The sequence below is a fragment of the Oncorhynchus mykiss genome, chromosome 13 (genome assembly GCF_013265735.2).
Source record: "Oncorhynchus mykiss isolate Arlee chromosome 13, USDA_OmykA_1.1, whole genome shotgun sequence".
Taxonomy (NCBI): domain Eukaryota; kingdom Metazoa; phylum Chordata; class Actinopteri; order Salmoniformes; family Salmonidae; genus Oncorhynchus; species Oncorhynchus mykiss.
In genome coordinates, this window is record NC_048577.1 from 68,418,475 (window position 1) to 68,439,396 (window position 20,922).

The window sequence follows — 20,922 nt, forward strand, 5'->3', positions numbered from 1 at the left end:
TTTATCTATGTAGTGGATGATCTACTCTGTTAGAGGATCAGTATCTCTCTCTCTCCTTTATCTCTGTAGTAGATGGTCTACTCTGTTAGAGGATCAGTATCTCCCTCTCTCCTTTATCTCTGTAGTGGATGGTCTACTCTGCCAGAGGTTCGGTATTAATATCTACAATATTTGAGAAATAGCCGTGAAGAATGACAATGTCTTTATGTTTTAATAATGTTCTTTCAGCTCTCTGCCAGAGGATCAGTCCAGTTGTGCAGTGTGTCACCAGGTGCAGAGGGATCTAGTCTCTATCACCTGTGGACACAGGTTCTGCAGACAGTGCATCACCAGATACTGGGAGAAACCTGCTCCTTCAGGAGACTATGACTGTCCTCAGTGTAGAAAGAAATCCAGAACACTTCCTGTGCACCTGAGTGAACCCAATGATGCAAGAGGCTCTGAAAATAGTAAGACCACTTGTTGACATGTGCTGAGTCAATACCTCAATATGATTTACAGTAGTTAACTACAATAATATGAGATAATATAAGTTACTGTTGTTGTGGAAGGCCCACTTTTCATCAAATAATATAAATGAATAAATATAATTGTATCAGACACAATTGCTGACAGTAAGTCTGGGGGCTTGATTCAATCCGTATCGCGGCAGATCAGCGTGTACATTTTAAATGTCATTTCCAATTCAGCTGACATGCATTTTCGCAAATCCGTATTGAACAAAGTCTTCGCGATCGCTGGAACATTGCCTTTAAATTTAACTCGAGCTGCCGATCATCCTCTGCACGGATTGAATCCAGCCCCTTTATTTACTGTAGTTGTGGAACGACCACTTTTCATCCTGTTAACGAATGTCTGATACACATCCTTTTACACTTCCCTTGTAGTGGATGACAGCCTACAGAGAGCCATAGTAAACCACAAAGACAGTCTGACAAGGAGGTATGAATGTGTGAAAGAAGGCATGGTAAAATCAGGGAATCAAACTTCGCTCAACAGGATTTACACAGAGCTCTACATCACAGAAGGAGAGAGTGAAGGGGTTAACAATGAACATGAGGTGTGGCAGCTTGAGACAGCATCCAAGACACCAACCTCACATGACACAGCAATCCACTGCAATGACATCTTTAAACTCTTACCTGGCCAGGAGAGAAGCATCAGAACTGTGCTGACGAAGGGCATCGCTGGCATCGGAAAAACTGTCTCTGTGCAGAAGTTCATCCTAGACTGGGCTGAAGGGAAGGCAAATCAAGATGTGGATATCATATTTGTGCTTCCTTTTCGGGAGCTGAACGTGATCAAAGATCTCCAGTACAGTCTGCTTGGACTTCTAAATTATTTCCACACAGAACTAGACATAGGCAATGCAAAGAAACTCACTGCCTGTAAATCTATGTTCATCTTGGATGGTTTGGATGAAAGCAGATTTCCATTGGATTTCCAGCACAACGAAAAGGTGTCTGATGTCACAGACATCGTCTGTTGATGTTCTGTTGACAAACCTGATCAAGGGGAATCTGCTTCCCTCTGCTCTCCTTTGGATAACTACTCGACCTGCAGCAGCCAATCAGATTTCTTCGGGGTGTGTTGACCAGGTGACAGAGGTACGAGGGTTTAATGACCTACAGAAGGAGGAGTACTTCAGGAAGAGATTCAGTGATGAGGACCTGGCCAGCAGAATCATCTCACACATAAAGACATCAAGGAGCCTCCACATCATGTGCCACATTCCAGTCTTCTGTTGGATTTCTGCAACAGTCCTTGAACACATGTTGAGTACAGACAAGAGCAGAGAGATGCCCACGACTCTGACTGAGATGTCCATACACTTCCTGCTCATTCAGACCAGCCTGAAGAACCAGAAGTATCATGGAAGAGATGAGATGGATCAAGAGGAGCTCATGGAGTCAGATAAGGACATTCTTCTGAAGCTGGGGAAGCTGGCGTTTGAACATCTGGAGAAGGGTAATCTCATGTTCTATGAAGAAGACCTGAAAGAGTGTGGCATTGATGTCAAAGAAGCCTCAGTGTACTCAGGATTGTGCACACAAATCTTTAAAGAGGAGTCTGTGTTCTTTCAGAGAGTGGTGTACTGCTTTGTTCATCTGAGCATTCAGGAGTTTCTCTCGGCTGTCTACATATACCATTGTTACACAACCAAGAACATGGATGCACTGAAGCCCTTCCTCAAGAGAAAGTCTAGAGCTGCGTCTGAAGAGCTAACCTTGCATGAGCTGCTGAAGAGTGCTGTGGATAAAGCCTTGGAGAGTAAGAATGGACACCTGGACCTTTTTGTCTGCTTCCTTCATGGCATGTCACTGGAGTCCAATCAGAAACTCCTACGAGGTCTGGTGACACAGACAGAAAGCACTCCAGAGTGCGTCAAGAAAACGATCCGATCCCTTAAGGTGATGCAGAGGAAGAACATCTCCCCTGAGAGGTGCATCAATCTCTTTCACTGTCTGATAGAGATGAAAGACCAGTCAGTACAGGAGGAAATCCGTGAGTATTTGACGTCAGAGGACAGATCCAAAAACCTCTCCCTTGCTCACTGTTCAGCGCTGGCCTACACGCTGCAGATATCAGAGGTGGTTCTGGATGTGTTTGACCTGAAGGAATACAAGACGTCAGAGGAGGGTCGTAGGAGACTGCTCCCAGCTGTTAGAGGCTGCAGGAAAGCTCTGTAAGTATTCATGTAAATAAAGCACACCAAAATAAATTGTAGGAACAGCAGTATTTTCATTGGCTGACTGGCTCTGTAAGTACTCATGTGACCAAACTTTACTGTACGTAGGAACAACAGTATTTTCATCAGCTGAAAACTCTTAAACTATAATACAAACTGATCAGAAACAGTTGTAGCACTGAGCCATGTATGCACGGCGTACACATTACTCATCACGGCAAACAGTGTGAGCAGGGAAAGCTAAGCGTAACATTTTAATACAACCTGTCTGTCATTGTATTTACTCTGTTGGCAGACTCACTGGCTGTAAACTCACAGACACATCCTGTGAAGTGTTGCTCTCAGTTCTCATCTCAAACCCCTCACACCTGAGAGAGCTGGATCTGAGCAACAATGACCTGAAGGATTCAGGAGTGAAGCTGCTCTCTGCTGGACTGGGGAATCCCAACTGTAAACTGGAGACTCTGAGGTCAGTGTTCCTGTAGTTGGTCAACAAGTGATAACTGTTCACCAGATCCACCTGTGTTTACCAGACACACATAGTCCACATCATATGTGTTTACCAGGCACATAGTCCACATCATATGTGTTTACCAGGTACACATAGTCCACATCATGTGTTTACCAGGCACATAGTCCACATCATATGTGTTTACCAGACACATAGTCCACATATATGTGTTTACCAGACACATAGTCCACATCATATGTGTTTACCAGACACATAGTCCACATCATATGTGTTTACCAGACACACATAGTCCACATCATATGTGTTTACCAGACACATAGTCCACATCATATGTGTTTACCAGACACATAGTCCACATCATATGTGTTTACCAGACACACATAGTCCACACCATATGTGTTTACCAGACACACATAGTCCACACCACATGTGTTTACCAGGCACACATAGTCCACATCATATGTGTTTACCAGACACACATAGTCCACATCATATGTGTTTACCAGACACACATAGTCCACATCATATGTGTTTACCAGACACACATAGTCCACATCATATGTGTTTACCAGACACACATAGTCCACATCATATGTGTTTACCAGACACACATAGTCCACATCATATGTGTTTACCAGGCACACATAGTCCACATCATATGTGTTTACCAGGCACACATAGTCCACATCATATGTGTTTACCAGGCACATAGTCCACATCATATGTGTTTACCAGACACATAGTCCACATCATGTGTTTACCAGACACATAGTCCACATCATGTGTGTTTACCAGACACATAGTCCACATCATATGTGTTTACCAGACACATAGTCCACATCATATGTGTTTACCAGACACATAGTCCACATCATATGTGTTTACCAGACACATAGTCCACATCATATGTGTTTACCAGTGTTTAACTGGAGACTCTGAGGTCAGGATTCCTGTATCACTCAATGAACACACATACTGGAGGCACACACACAGACACATGCGATGATTAAATTAGTAGTGTTTAGAAACATGTTATCTACTCACTTAGACAGAAGATGAATCCAGTCATCATCCACCATTCAGTTACTATTGGGCAAAACATAACTCAAAAGACAAGCAAAACAAACGTTAAATGCAACCAATTAGTTTTCGACCAAATACTAAACTTTTGACTACTTTAATACACTTTAAGTGAATTGGTCAGAATACTAATGACGTGTGGGGACTAGATACATAAAGTGCTTTCATTTTGAAAACTGAAAAGAGATATGTTTGAAAATACCCTCAAATATAAGGTGACATTATATACTATCACCTCAAATCCAAAATGCTGGACTACAGAGACAAATTTTAAAATGTTAACTGCACTGTCAATATATATATATGGTGTGGACTGTGTACTCAGTACAATCTAAATCTGATACCTCACTGTCTGTCTTTTGACTGATACTGCTTTTAAACTGTTCTGGTCAGTCTACTATAATATTTGTACATTATATTTTTCTCTACGAGCAATACTTTAATAATTTGTCATTTCTAATCATGATACATTAATTTAGAAATAAATATGGAATGTTTCAGGACACTGATATCTGAATATGTTGAAAAAAATATACTGCCACTATTTTCACCACCAAAGAATAGCAGTGTGGTTTTAATATGATTTGACTCTTTGCAGGCTGTCAGGCTGTCTAGTCACAGAGGAAGGCTGTTCTTCTCTGGTCTCAGCTCTGAGGTCAAACCCCTCACACCTGAGAGAGCTGGACCTGAGCTACAATCACCCAGGAGACTCAGGAGTCAGACTGCTCTCTGCTGGACTGGAGGATCCACACTGCAGGCTGGAGAAACTCAAGTATGTAGAGGGTTTATGTCAATGTTCATATAAGACATATTTGAGTTATCAGGCTAGTTAAAACAAACATTCTTACCACCACTTGGACAAAGTTATATGCTGTGTGTGAGTGCTGTGTGTATCCCTCAATGACTGTCTGTTCTTCTGCTTACCGCTGCAGTGTGGATCATGGTGGAGAGTACACAATGAAACCTGGCCTTAGAAAATGTGAGTGTTGACTGCTGTGAAGAATATGACTAAGAATAAGTCTTAATTCAACTTAAGTCAAAGTCAAAGACCACCATCATTACTTACTTGGTCATATTAAATATCAGCTGTAGTTCTACAGAAGCAGAAATCAGGGACACCAAAGTTTAGAAAGAGTTGCTTTGACTATGTGTATGGCGTGTTACGCTAGAAATGTGTGTGTGTTCATGAATATGTGTGTGTGTGTGATTAATGGGAATAAGTGTATTGTATTTTACTATACAGTATAACATATGATCATTCAACAAGTCTCACGTTACCTTAACTTCTCCTTTTGATACCTAGAAACATCTATATTAAATGAATTAGTGAAAAGTAAGTTAACATTCTAATGTGAATGATGATGATTTATAATATTGTTTCTGGTTTCATCCATCAGATGCCTGTGATCTCACACTGGACCCAAACACAGTAAACAGACTCCTCTCTCTGTCTGAGGAGAACAGAAAGGTGACATGGAGGACAGAGGAGCAGCCGTATCCTGATCACCCAGAGAGATTTGATGGCTGGAAGCAGGTGCTCTGTAGAGAGGGTCTGACTGGGCGCTGTTACTGGGAGGTAGAGTGGAGTGGGAGACGGTCTGGAATAGGAGTGACATATAAAGGAATCAGCAGGAGAGGGGGTAAGGACTGTGTGATTGGATTAAATGACAAGTCCTGGAGTCTGTTCTGTTCTGACAACAGGTACTATGCCTGGCACAATGATAATCCCACTACCATAGACATCTCCTCCTCCAGCTCCCACAGAGTAGGAGTGTATCTGGACTGGCCAGCCGGCACTCTGTCCTTCTACAGAGTCTCCTCTGACACACTGACCCACCTGCACACATTCTACACCACATTCACTGAGCCCCTCTATCCAGGGTTTAGGGTTTGTTGTGACTCCTCAGTGACCATGTAAATAATAACCATGGTAACTCTGACACACACTGGAGATTTTCCAGTACTTTTCCAGTACATGTGTAATGCATCTCAGAGTGGTAAGTGTCGTGGAAATACTGAATCAAATATTTCTCAGATACCGGAGCGTGTGAATTGAAATAGACTTTATTACAAAAAAGTAACAAAGCCGAGCAATTCCATGGAAGAACTGCCTTCTCGTCACAGACGAGCTTTCTAGGTTTCCATTTTCAGATAACACACATGGTCACTCCCCTCTATGTAGATGATTAACACCCCTTGGTCTCTTGCCACCATTCTCTTTCTTTCTCAATTCTTGCTTGTTTACAGATTCTGTTGGTGGTGTATCCATAGAAATGATACAAGACATACAGACACACACACAATGCAGGTCTAATGATACTCATAGGATTACATAATGGCGTTCCCTAAGCCTGTAATGGCACAGACATATACAATTATATACAATTACATGCCTTAATACTAGTCACAGGACCAGGTAAGGACTTCCCTCAGGCCTATAACGGACACACACATTACATGGCTTCTCTTTAACACAGCCTTGTACACTCCCATGGATTCTGCTTACGTTCTGTTTTTACATGTCTAGTGAATAACTCCATGTTGATCCAGCTCTGTTCATTCAACTCAGCCTTTATTCTGCTTACACATGTCTATTAATTAACCCTATGTTGATTCTGCTCACTACTTCTGGGAGAACAGTCTAGATACTGGAAAATCCCCATGATCATGAATTGTTTTCCTACATAAGCAGAATCAATATAGTAATCTAAAACCGATGAATGTACAGAGACATTCATTACCAACCCACCTGTGGAGGTGTACCCTGTCCCTGGAGCTCCAGGACAATACACCAACAACAAAACCATGTAATGCTAAAGGAGGATCTTTGGACTGTCCATTTGGACATCCTGAAAGCCTATGCAGGAGTAGCTCCAGGGGGAGGATGGGCTTGTCGTTCCTATCAAGAACAACAACAATTGTTAGAGACTGAAATAGATGGTGAACTTCCTGACGTAGTCCAGGAACTGGATATATGTTAAGGATAATGAGGATCCTAATCCTGATCACAGGTTTCAACTGATTATCGAAGCACATTGGCACCAACGAGGCCCTAAAAGAGGGTAAGTGGTGCTCATAGAGATGGAAAGAAAGAGATGGACATTTTCATCATGCTGACCCACCTTTCTATGCTATGTGTCAAAGGGGTGACTGTCCCTTATGTTGGGATAAGGAATGTGGTTAAAGGATACACATAGTATAACAGAACATAATAATGTACTCAATGTTAAAGGTATATATAACCATGTACTCAATGTAACAGTTGCTGAATGATAAATGATGTTAAACCTTCTGAATACATGTATGTGACATAGGGTTTTCCGGTTACAAGAGTCCACGGACCATGCCCTTAATCCTCTAACAGGTTTTTCACTTATAACAGAATAGTTGTGAGAGAGCCATGTGTTTAGGTATCATATTGAGAATGATGTTATAAGGATTTATAAGGTTTTAGTTGATTGTGTTTAAATGTTATTATTTTTCTTGTGTTCTACATAACTGAGAACCTCGGGCAAGGCTAAGAAATGCCCGAGATGCAGATTGTCTCCATAGCAACATAGAAGGTGCTTCCCCTTCTCAGCTTGATCATGACAAAGGTCTCTCTAAAATTTGCAGTTTTGTAAAAAAAAATAATAATAAAAAAAAAGCTGATCACTTGTATGGTGTCATGTGGGCTGTTTTCTAATGTCAATGAACACTGAACATGGGGCCGATGAGGTTATGGTATGGACCAGCATAATCAACACAAGTGCATTTTATTGATGGTAATTTGAATGCACAGACATACCGAGATGAGATCCCATTGTCATGTCATTCAACTGCTGCCATCAACTCATGTTTCAGCATGATAATGCACAGGCTGTTTGAGGTCACTGATCTGTACAAAATTCCTGGAAGCTAAACAAAAAAAGAAGGCCTTCCATGACCTGAGTACCTTCCAGAGATGTCACCCATTGAGCATGTTTGGGATGCTCTGGATATAAGTGTACGACAGTGCGTTCCAACACCCCCCTATCCACATCGATGGAACAGTAGTGGAGAGGGTAGCAAGTTTTAAATTCCTCGGCATACACATCAGACAAACTGAATTGGTCCACCCACACAGACAGCATCGTGAAGAAGGCGCAGCAGCGCCTCAACCTCAGGAGGCTGAAGAAATTCAGCTTGTCACCAAAAGCACTCACAAACTTCTACAGATGCACAATCGAGAGCATCCTGGCGGGCTGTATCACCGCCTGGTACGGCAACTGCTCCGCCCTCAACCGTAAGGCTCTCCAGAGGGTAGTAGTGAGGTCTGCACAACGCATCACCGGGGGCAAACTACCTGCCCTCCAGGACACCTACACCACCCGATGTCACAGGAAGGCCATAAAGATCATCAAGGACATCAACCACCCGAGCCACTGCCTGTTCACCCCGCTATCATCCAGAAGGCGAGGTCAGTACAGGTGCATCAAAGCTGGGACCGAGAGACTGAAAAACAGCTTCTATCTCAAGGCCATCAGACTGTTAAACAGCCACCACTAACACTGAGTGGCTGCTGCCAACACACTGACACTGACTCAACTCCAGCCACTTTAATAATGGGAATTGATGGGAAATGTAAATATATCACTAGCCACTTTAAACAATGCTACCTTATATGTTACTTACCCTACATTATTCATCTCATATGCATACATATATACTGTACTCTATATCATCGACTGTATCCTTATGTAATACATGTATCACTAGCCACTTTAACTATGCCACTTTGTTTACATACTCATCTCATATGTATATACTGTACTCGATACCATCTACTGTATCTTGCCTATGCTGCTCTGTACCATCACTCATTCATATATCCTTATGTACATATTCTTTATCCCCTCACACTGTGTACAAGACAGTAGTTTTGGAATTGTTAGTTAGATTACTTGTTGGTTATTACTGCATTGTCGGAACTAGAAGCACAAGCATTTCGCTACACTCGCATTAACATCTGCTAACCATGTGTATGTGACAAATAACATTTGATTTGATTTGAGCATCTTTGCACAGCCATTGAAGAGGAGTGGGACAACATTCCACAGGCCACAACCAACAACCTGATCAACTCTATGTGAAGGAGATGTGTAGCGCCGCATGAGGCAAATAGTCACAACAGTGTTAAGGGAATTTTTATCAATGATGACTAATTATGTATACATTTCAATCAGGACTGACTAGTCCAAATGCTATTATGTACTGTACATAATGAATTCTCTCTTGCTCCCATTCCCAATTGTATATAATATAGTCAGGAGTTTAGTAACAATGACGGTCTGTTCCTTTGTACAAATGAATGAACTGTCTAGAATGCTGATTTACAGTGACTGACCTTGGCTTTAGGCGAGGAGGGAAGGCTTGAGAACTATAGGGCCTCTCTACCTGTGTCATGAAGAGATAGAACATTTTAGGAAACGCTGACGTCATTTTCAGTTTATAACCTGTGGTAAAATGTGTATTTGGCAGTACTCTCTTGAATTAAACGCTGTTACCTGACTTTTAAGACTGGTCTATCTATTTCATGCAAAAATGATAAACTTACAACTTATTATGAAATAGAGAGAGTGTGAATTTGGTTTTGGCTACAAAACATATAGGAATTTAGAATTCCTGTAACAAACAGATACTGACTGGTTTTCAGATCCACGCTCCTACTTCTTATTAATGTTTGATATGATGTTAGTAACACTTAGTCATTCCACCATTTCACTAAATGATAGTAACACTAAGTCATTCCATCCTTTCACTAAATGGTAGTAACACTTAGTCATTCCATCCTTTCACTAAATGTTAGTAACACTTAGTCATTCCACCATTTCACTAAATGATAGTAACACTTAGTCATTCCACCATTTCACTAAATGGTAGTAACACTAAGTCATTCCATCCTTTCACTAAATGGTAGTAACACTAAGTTGAAAGATTAGTGGAATCTGTGTGAGTAGCTGGACAGGTAGGATGACTGACAGTGAAGGTGAACAGGTGGTCACGTGTCAGGTGACAGAGGAATGGATGAGACTGAGGCAGGAATTCCTTTAACCATAAAGTGGTATATTTACTGAGTAGTCTGTGCTGCATCACAAAGGAAACAAATAACATGTATCCAATCAGATTCATAATCAAAGATCAAATCATATCATTCATTATTAACACAAGTTAGGGAGGTCAACAGTTCAGTTCATTAAGTCAATAGTAATCATCCGCGAGTCATTTAGGCTCGTAACTATTTATCATAAATCATGAAAGAATACAAACAGTGAATCTCTGTGAACAGTGAATACAATCTATAATACCCATCAAAGTCAATCAGTTAGCAAACAATGACGTTTCTCATTTCACTCTTTCAATTGTCTTCATGTGTACATATAATTCATTTCAATACATATGAACCATATCGATTGCATAATTGGCCTATGAGGATCCGTAGGGCCGTGATCATTGACAATTCACATTACACAATATGTTTGAAGCGTGCGCTCCAAGCCGCGCTCCGCGGTAAAGCCTATAAACAATAACTGAATGGCCCACTCTCCCGATCGCCACAGATAATTCAGATGAAAGGTAACATAGTCGGTGGACTTACGTGGATTCATGGACGCACAGAACTTCTGGATCAGATGGAGTTAAGGAAGAGAAAGCAGCGAGATCAGGCGATGGCAATTTCCTCCTTTTATGGAGTTGAGATCTGTCTGACATTTCCACCTGACCTAATTAGAGCGCCCCTGGCCCAGCTGAGTAAATGGCAATGAATTAAAGGAGTATTCCACCAACTCCATGGGCCTTTTCTACAAAGTCATTACATCCTTTCACTAAATGGTAGTAACACTAAGTCATTCCATCCTTTCACTAAATGGTAGTAACACTAAGTCATTCCATCCTTTCACTAAATGGTAGTAACACTAAGTCATTCCATCCTTTCACTAAATGGTAGTAACACTAAGTCATTCCATCCTTTCACTAAATGGTAGTAACACTAAGTCATTCCATCCTTTCACTAAATGGTAGTAACACTACGTCATTCCATCTTTTCACTAAAGCTCCAAAGTAACTTTTTATTGACAGATGCCTCATGTTTTGGATTTTGATGAAAGGAAATCCCATACAGCCTACTGGACAGGACTTTGCTATGGTGTCTATTTCCAGCCCTGCCATTTCGACCATGTCCTGATCTAGTGTTTGACCCCTGACCTCACACTGTCTCACTGTCCATGTCTGCTTTCAGCTCCCACCTCTACTTCACTGTGTTATAATGGACCTTATGCTTGTTATGTCACCTCTGTAACCAGCTATCAAACATAATGACCTTTCTGACTCTATCCCATAGCCCTACTTTCTAGAACTGAACATTTAAATTCCTCTATGAGTTTTGTTTCTGTCCATTTACTTATTTATGTATGTATTTGTTGTATATTGGGGTTGTGCTGCAGAGCATCATGGGAGTTTGTATGTGTTGAGATGATCACGTTCCAGATAAATGGTTGAACTGATTCCTGTCTCATCATTATTGAATTGTTATACAGACGTGGTTATGAAACCCACCAGACATAACAACAGACTGGTGATGAGTCTGAATCTACAGGAACTATTCTGTCTGTAAGATGTCTGTTTTACAACTGTTAAAGCTGTTATTTTCTGTAGTACGGTATAGGCTAATGTTAGCACAGTGTACTACTAACGTCACTTTTTCAGGACCCTGTCTTTCAAAAATAATTTTAAAAAATCCAAATAACTTCACAGAATCCAAATAACTTCACAGATAACTTCCAAATAACTTCACAGATCTTCATTCATCTTCACCCACCAGTATTAAAAAAAATCCCATTACCCAGAGCGGCAATAGTTGCAATTGCTTCGTCATGTTTCCTATTTAGCTATTTTGCTATCTGTGACTGTAAGTCAACTACAGCCCTCACCACCAGCGACGTCATCACCATCACCTGCTGGCTCTGACATTGTGAAATGTTTGTACACAAACTCGGTTCAAGGATATACCGTAGAGTAGAAACAGTCTCTGGAAGTTTCTGGATTGATGGAGATGATGGCAGATGGTCCTCTGCGATGGTCTGCAGTGATCTTCAATGATTCACAGCGTTCTCTGGATCCCGGCAGTCTGGTTACAGAAGTACCACGGCAACTCCAGGCAGGCCTCACTGTCCGTTCTCAGATACCCTGACACCATCCCATGTCAGATCTCTCTGGCACTCTCCACTTTTCTCTCCACTTTTCACCACTACCGTAATTATGCACTTTACTACTCTAACAAAGCTATCAGAACCCCACTCCTGGTACCAAAATGTGTAGCCTGGCGAAAGTAAACCCAACACAGGACACAAACTATTGTGGGGTTGTTTTTTTCTGTCAAAGCTAACATTAAAAATTTAAAGAAGATCCACTTATTATTATTATTATTATTGTTATTTCACTTTGTACATATTATACTCAGAATATTTGATGCACTTTACTCACGGATTTATTTCACTTGATTGGGATTCGGACTGAACTTTACTATATGGGGACTTCATCGTGTCAGGATTTCCCTTCTACAATTATTTTTGAAAGACAGGGTCCTGAAAAAGTGACGTTTCTTTTTATGCTGAGTTTATAAGCCTAATGCAAGGGACCACAAGGCATTGACAAAAACGTCTTTCACGTGCAAAGGTGAAAGACGTCAGCACCGGACAGCGCCCATATGAAGTCTTTCAGCAACAACAACACAATACATCCAAAATGAGACAACAACAACAAGTGCATTTATTCCATATGCATAATCACACAACTGTGCATTGGTAATAATGTTTCGTATGAAATGGCTATCACAACATCAGAAATTGCATTAATAATGAGAAGTGCAATGCATTTAGCCTGTTAGCTGTGCACACACTTGTAAAACTAAATAAAACTAAATAAAAAACAAACAATCTTAGTGATTATATTTCTATTGCAAAAATACTTGCAGCTAGCGGTGACGAACTGCTCTGGTGCTCCCTTAAATCGTGGCTCACAAGTTTCTCTCTCAGACTCATCTTTCTTATCTCCCTCTTCTTCTTTGGCCCCCTCAGAGACAGGTTCTGGGTCTGGATTTTCAATTTCACTCTTCTCTTGATCAGAAAATGGTCCATTGCAATAGGGCGAGATGGGCGACTAGCTAGCTAGAAGTTAGCTCACATAACGTAGCCGAACGTGCGCGAGCACACACCAGACTCCCACGGCACGAGCACACACCAGACTCCCGCCCCGCCCCACGGCACGAGCACACACCAGACTCCCGCACCACGGCACGAGCACACACCAGACTCCCACGGCACGAGCACACACCAGACTCCCGCCCCACGGCACGAGCACACACCAGACTCCCGCCCCACGGCACGAGCACACACCAGACTCCCACGGCACGAGCACACACCAGACTCCCACCCCACGGCACGAGCACACACCAGACTCCCGCCCCACGGCACGAGCTCACACCAGACTCCAGCCCCACGGCACGAGCACACACCAGACTCCCGCCCCACGGCACAAGCACACACCAGACTCCCGCCCCACGGCACGAGCACACACCAGACTCCCGTCCCACGGCACGAGCACACACCAGACTCCCAGGGCACGAGCACACACCAGACTCCCACCCGACGGCACGAGCACACACCAGACTCCCGCCCCACGGCACGACCACACACCAGACTCCCACCCCACGGCACAAGCACACACCAGACTCCCACCCCACGGCACGAGCACACACCAGACTCCCACCCCACGGCACGAGCACACACCAGACTCCCACCCCACCGCACGAGCACACACCAGACTCCCACCCCACCGCACGAGCACACACCAGACTCCCACGGCACAAGCACACACCAGACTCCCGCCCCACGGCACGAGCACACACCAGACTCCCGCCCCACGGCACGAGCACACACCAGACTCCCGCCCCACGGCACGAGCACACACCAGACTCTCGCCCCACGGCACGAGCACACACCAGACTCCCACCCCACGGCACGAGCACACACCAGACTCCCGCCCCACGGCACGAGCTCACACCAGACTCCAGCCCCACGGCACGAGCACACACCAGACTCCCGCCCCACGGCACAAGCACACACCAGACTCCCGCCCCACGGCACGAGCACACACCAGACTCCCGTCCCACGGCACGAGCACACACCAGACTCCCACGGCACGAGCACACACCAGACTCCCACCCGACGGCACGAGCACACACCAGACTCCCGCCCCACGGCACGAGCACACACCAGACTCCCACCCCACGGCACGAGCACACACCAGACTCCCACCCCACGGCACGAGCACACACCAGACTCCCACCCCACGGCACGAGCACACACCAGACTCCCACCTCACCGCACGAGCACACACCAGACTCCCACGGCACGAGAACACACCAGACTCTCGCCCCACGGCACGAGCACGCACCAGACTCCCGCCCCCACGGCACGAGCACACACCAGACTCCCGCCCCACGGCACGAGCACACACCAGACTCTCGCCCCACGGCACGAGCACACACCAGACTCCCACCCCACGGCACGAGCACACACCAGACTCCCGCCCCACGGCACGAGCACACACCAGACTCCCGCCCCACGGCACGAGCTCACACCAGACTCCAGCCCCACGGCACGAGCACACACCAGACTCCCGCCCCACGGCACAAGCACACACCAGACTCCCGCCCCACGGCACGAGCACACACCAGACTCCCGTCCCACGGCACGAGCACACACCAGACTCCCAGGGCACGAGCACACACCAGACTCCCACCCGACGGCACGAGCACACACCAGACTCCCGCCCCACGGCACGAGCACACACCAGACTCCCACCCCACGGCACGAGCACACACCAGACTCCCGCCCCACGGCACGAGCACACACCAGACTCCCGCCCCACGGCACGAGCACACACCAGACTCCCGCCCCACGGCACAAGCACACACCAGACTCCCGCCCCACGGCACGAGCACACACCAGACTCCCGTCCCACGGCACGAGCACACACCAGACTCCCAGGGCACGAGCACACACCAGACTCCCACCCGACGGCACGAGCACACACCAGACTCCCGCCCCACGGCACGACCACACACCAGACTCCCACCCCACGGCACAAGCACACACCAGACTCCCACCCCACGGCACGAGCACACACCAGACTCCCACCCCACGGCACGAGCACACACCAGACTCCCACCCCACCGCACGAGCACACACCAGACTCCCACCCCACCGCACGAGCACACACCAGACTCCCACGGCACGAGCACACACCAGACTCCCGCCCCACGGCACGAGCACACACCAGACTCCCGCCCCACGGCACGAGCACACACCAGACACCCGCCCCACGGCACGAGCACACACCAGACTCTCGCCCCACGGCAGGAGCACACACCAGACTCCCGCCCCCACGGCACGAGCACACACCAGACTCCCGCCCCACGGCACGAGCACACACCAGACTCCCGCCCCACGGCACGAGCACACACCAGACTCCCACGGCACGAGCACACACCAGACTCCCACCCCACGGCACGAGCACACACCAGACTCCCGCCCCACGGCACGAGCTCACACCAGACTCCAGCCCCACGGCACGAGCACACACCAGACTCCCGCCCCACGGCACAAGCACACACCAGACTCCCGCCCCACGGCACGAGCACACACCAGACTCCCGTCCCACGGCACGAGCACACACCAGACTCCCACGGCACGAGCACACACCAGACTCCCACCCGACGGCACGAGCACACACCAGACTCCCGCCCCACGGCACGAGCACACACCAGACTCCCACCCCACGGCACGAGCACACACCAGACTCCCACCCCACGGCACGAGCACACACCAGACTCCCACCCCACGGCACGAGCACACACCAGACTCCCACCCCACCGCACGAGCACACACCAGACTCCCACGGCACGAGCACACACCAGACTCTCGCCCCACGGCACGAGCACACACCAGACTCCCGCCCCCACGGCACGAGCACACACCAGACTCTCGCCCCACGGCACGAGCACACACCAGACTCCCACCCCACGGCACGAGCACACACCAGACTCCCACCCCACGGCACGAGCACACACCAGACTCCCGCCCCACGGCACGAGCTCACACCAGACTCCAGCCCCACGGCACGAGCACACACCAGACTCCCGCCCCACGGCACAAGCACACACCAGACTCCCGCCCCACGGCACGAATACACACCAGACTCCCGTCCCACGGCACGAGCACACACCAGACTCCCAGGGCACGAGCACACACCAGACTCCCACCCGACGGCACGAGCACACACCAGACTCCCGCCCCACGGCACGAGCACACACCAGACTCCCACCCCACGGCACAAGCACACACCAGACTCCCACCCCACGGCACGAGCACACACCAGACTCCCGCCCCCACGGCACGAGCACACACCAGACTCCCGCCCCACGGCACGAGCACACACCAGACTCCCGCCCCACGGCACGAGCACACACCAGACTCCCGCCCCACGGCACGAGCACACACCAGACTCCCGCCCCACGGCACGAGCTCACACCAGACTCCAGCCCCACGGCACGAGCACACACCAAACTCCCGCCCCACGGCACAAGCACACACCAGACTCCCGCCCCACGGCACGAGCACACACCAGACTCCCGTCCCACGGCACGAGCACACACCAGACTCCCACGGCACGAGCACACACCAGACTCCCACCCGACGGCACGAGCACACACCAGACTCCCGCCCCACGGCACGAGCACACACCAGACTCCCACCCCATGGCACGAGCACACACCAGACTCCCACCCCACGGCACGAGCACACACCAGACTCCCACCCCACGGCACGAGCACACACCAGACTCCCACCCCACCGCACGAGCACACACCAGACTCCCACGGCACAAGCACACACCAGACTCTCGCCCCACGGCACGAGCACACACCAGACTCCCGCCCCCACGGCACGAGCACACACCAGACTCCCGCCCCACGGCACGAGCACACACCAGACTCTCGCCCCACGGCACGAGCACACACCAGACTCCCACCCCACGGCACGAGCACACACCAGACTCCCACCCCACGGCACGAGCACACACCAGACTCCCGCCCCACGGCACGAGCTCACAGCAGACTCCAGCCCCACGGCACGAGCACACACCAGACTCCCGCCCCACGGCACAAGCACACACCAGACTCCCGCCCCACGGCACGAGCACACACCAGACTCCCGTCCCACGGCACGAGCACACACCAGACTCCCAGGGCACGAGCACACACCAGACTCCCACCCGACGGCACGAGCACACACCAGACTCCCGCCCCACGGCACGAGCACACACCAGACTCCCACCCCACGGCACAAGCACACACCAGACTCCCACCCCACGGCACGAGCACACACCAGACTCCCACCCCACGGCACGAGCACACACCAGACTCCCACCCCACCGCACGAGCACACACCAGACTCCCACCCCACCGCACGAGCACACACCAGACTCCCACGGCACGAGCACACACCAGACTCCCGCCCCACGGCACGAGCACACACCAGACTCCCACCCCACGGCACAAGCACACACCAGACTCCCACCCCACGGCACGAGCACACACCAGACTCTCGCCCCACGGCAGGAGCACACACCAGACTCCCGCCCCCACGGCACGAGCACACACCACACTCCCGCCCCACGGCACGAGCACACACCAGACTCCCGCCCCACGGCACGAGCACACACCAGACTCCCGCCCCACGGCACGAGCACACACCAGACTCCCGCCCCACGGCACCAGCACACACCAGACTCCCGCCCCACGGCACGAGCACACACCAGACTCCCACCCGACGGCACGAGCACACACCAGACTCCCGCCCCACGGAACGAGCACACACCAGACTCCCGCCCCACGGCACAAGCACACACCAGACTCCCGCCCCACGGCACGAGCACACACCAGACTCCCGTCCCACGGCACGAGCACACACCAGACTCCCACGGCACGAGAACACACCAGACTCCCACCCGACGGCACGAGCACACACCAGACTCCCGCCCCACGGCACGAGCACACACCAGACTCCCACCCCATGGCACGAGCACACACCAGACTCCCACCCCACGGCACGAGCACACACCAGACTCCCACCCCACGGCACGAGCACACACCAGACTCCCACCCCACCGCACGAGCACACACCAGACTCCCACGGCACGAGCACACACCAGACTCTCGCCCCACGGCACGAGCACACAACAGACTCCCGCCCCCACGGCACGAGCACACACCAGACTCCCGCCCCACGGCACGAGCACACACCAGACTCTCGCCCCACGGCACGAGCACACACCAGACTCCCACCCCACCGCACGAGCACACACCAGACTCCCACCCCACCGCACGAGCACACACCAGACTCCCACGGCACGAGCACACACCAGACTCCCGCCCCACGGCACGAGCACACACCAGACTCCCACCCCACCGCACGAGCACACACCAGACTCCCACGGCACGAGCACAAACCAGACTCCCGCCCCACGGCACGAGCACACACCAGACTCCTGCCCCACGGCACGAGCACACACCAGACTCCCGCCCCACGGCACGAACACACACCAGACTCTCCCCCCATGGCACGAGCACACACCAGACTCCCGCCCCCACGGCACGAGCACACACCAGACTCCCGCCCCACGGCACGAGCACACACCAGACTCCCGCCCCACGGCACGAGCACACACCAGACTCCCACGGCATGAGCACACACCAGACTCCCGCCCCCACGGCACGAGCACACACCAGACTCCTGCCCCACGGCACGAGCTCACACCAGACTCCAGCCCCACGGCACGAGCACACACCAGACTCCCGCCCCACGGCACAAGCACACACCAGACTCCCGCCCCACGGCACGAGCACACACCAGACTCCCGTCCCACGGCACGAGCACACACCAGACTCCCACGGCACGAGCACACACCAGACTCCCACCCGACGGCACGAGCACACACCAGACTCCCGCCCCACGGCACGAGCACACACCAGACTCCCACCCCATGGCACGAGCACACACCAGACTCCCACCCCACGGCACGAGCACACACCAGACTCCCACCCCACGGCACGAGCACACACCAGACTCCCACCCCACCGCACGAGCACACACCAGACTCCCACCCCACCGCACGAGCACACACCAGACTCCCACGGCACGAGCACACACCAGACTCCCGCCCCACGGCACGAGCACACACCAGACTCCCGCCCCACGGCACCAGCACACACCAGACTCCCGCCCCACGGCACGAGCACACACCAGACTCTCGCCCCACGGCACGAGCACACACCAGACTCCCGCCCCCACGGCACGAGCACACACCAGACTCCCGCCCCACGGCACGAGCACACACCAGACTCCCACCCCACGGCACGAGCACACACCAGACTCCCACCCCACGGCACGAGCACACACCAGACTCCCACCCCACGGCATGAGCACACACCAGGGATCGGATTGGGAACAGAAAGGCTGGTTATTGACTTTTACATATTTTATTATTTTAAAATGAAAAAAATACTAAAATGGCTGAGGGGGCTTAACTGGGGCTATGCAGATTTGTGACGGTACTGTAGCCCCCCCTAGCACCGTGCATGGACCACATTGTATAGTTAGTTTAAAGTTAGAGATATGTTGAAGATTTGTTGAAGCTGGATCAACACGAAACAGGAAATATAATAACCCATGAAACACAAGTGGGAAAAGGCTACCTAAGTATGATTCTCAATCAGAGACAACTAACGACTCCTGCCTCTGATTGAGAACCGTACCAGGCCAAACACATAAATACTACATAGAAAAAGGAACATAGACAACCCACCCAACTCACGCCCTGACCATACTAAAAGAAAGACATAACAAAAGAACTAAGGTCAGAACATGACAAAACTACTGTTATGTTTATGCTATAGTATGACGTTGTGTCACTAGACTTTGACCAGATATTATTGCATCCAAAGATCAACTGTACCTAGAACATAGATACAGAGACACTTGTCATCAGGAAGGTGCTCTCTCAGCACAACGGATAATATCTCAATGACTTGACATGTTCTGGTTGTGAATTCAGCCTACAAGGTAAGAATCTTCCCAGGGATTATTGTAAAGTGTGTAGGGACATTAAGTGTATGATATTGTCTTAGTATAGAGAATGACAGTAAAACACTCAGATCTAACAGTCCATTTCACCTGGGACAGCTACGTGACAGTTCAATCATACAAAATGGCGCTAACTGGGCGTAGGCAAGTCAAATGTAAAAACATCTCGTATTACAGGATTCGTATATCGTTGTTATTTTACCATTTGTAAAAATGTTAATGTATCATAGTTCTAAATCATCTGACAGAATATCAGAACATTTGTTGTTTTCATAATTACCAGATCTCCTGCTTCCTGTGTAATTTGGTATTAAACCACTGAAAACACTTTTCTTAATATTATTATTGTGAATTAAATGTAGTAATAGTATAGTAATAGTATAATAATAGTATAATAATAGTATAATAATAGTATAATAATAGTATAATAATAGTATAATAATAGTATAATAATAGTATAA

General features: G+C 49.1%; 2 protein-coding genes across 2 annotated transcripts in view; both read left to right on the plus strand.

Annotated features, from left to right (window-relative positions):
* LOC110487489 (NLR family CARD domain-containing protein 3) overlaps window positions 1-7,899 on the plus strand; it is a 29,727-nt gene extending 21,828 nt beyond the window's left edge. The window contains 7 exon segments of the mRNA XM_036942471.1: window positions 229-449; window positions 888-1,473; window positions 1,475-2,686; window positions 2,985-3,158; window positions 4,840-5,013; window positions 5,174-5,220; window positions 5,639-7,899. Coding sequence (XP_036798366.1) covers window positions 229-449; window positions 888-1,473; window positions 1,475-2,686; window positions 2,985-3,158; window positions 4,840-5,013; window positions 5,174-5,220; window positions 5,639-6,159 — 2,935 coding nt within the window. The 3' untranslated portion in view covers window positions 6,160-7,899.
* Window positions 1-20,922, plus strand: part of LOC110487469 (NLR family CARD domain-containing protein 3-like) — a 135,778-nt gene that overhangs the window by 60,425 nt on the left and 54,431 nt on the right. The window lies entirely within an intron of this gene.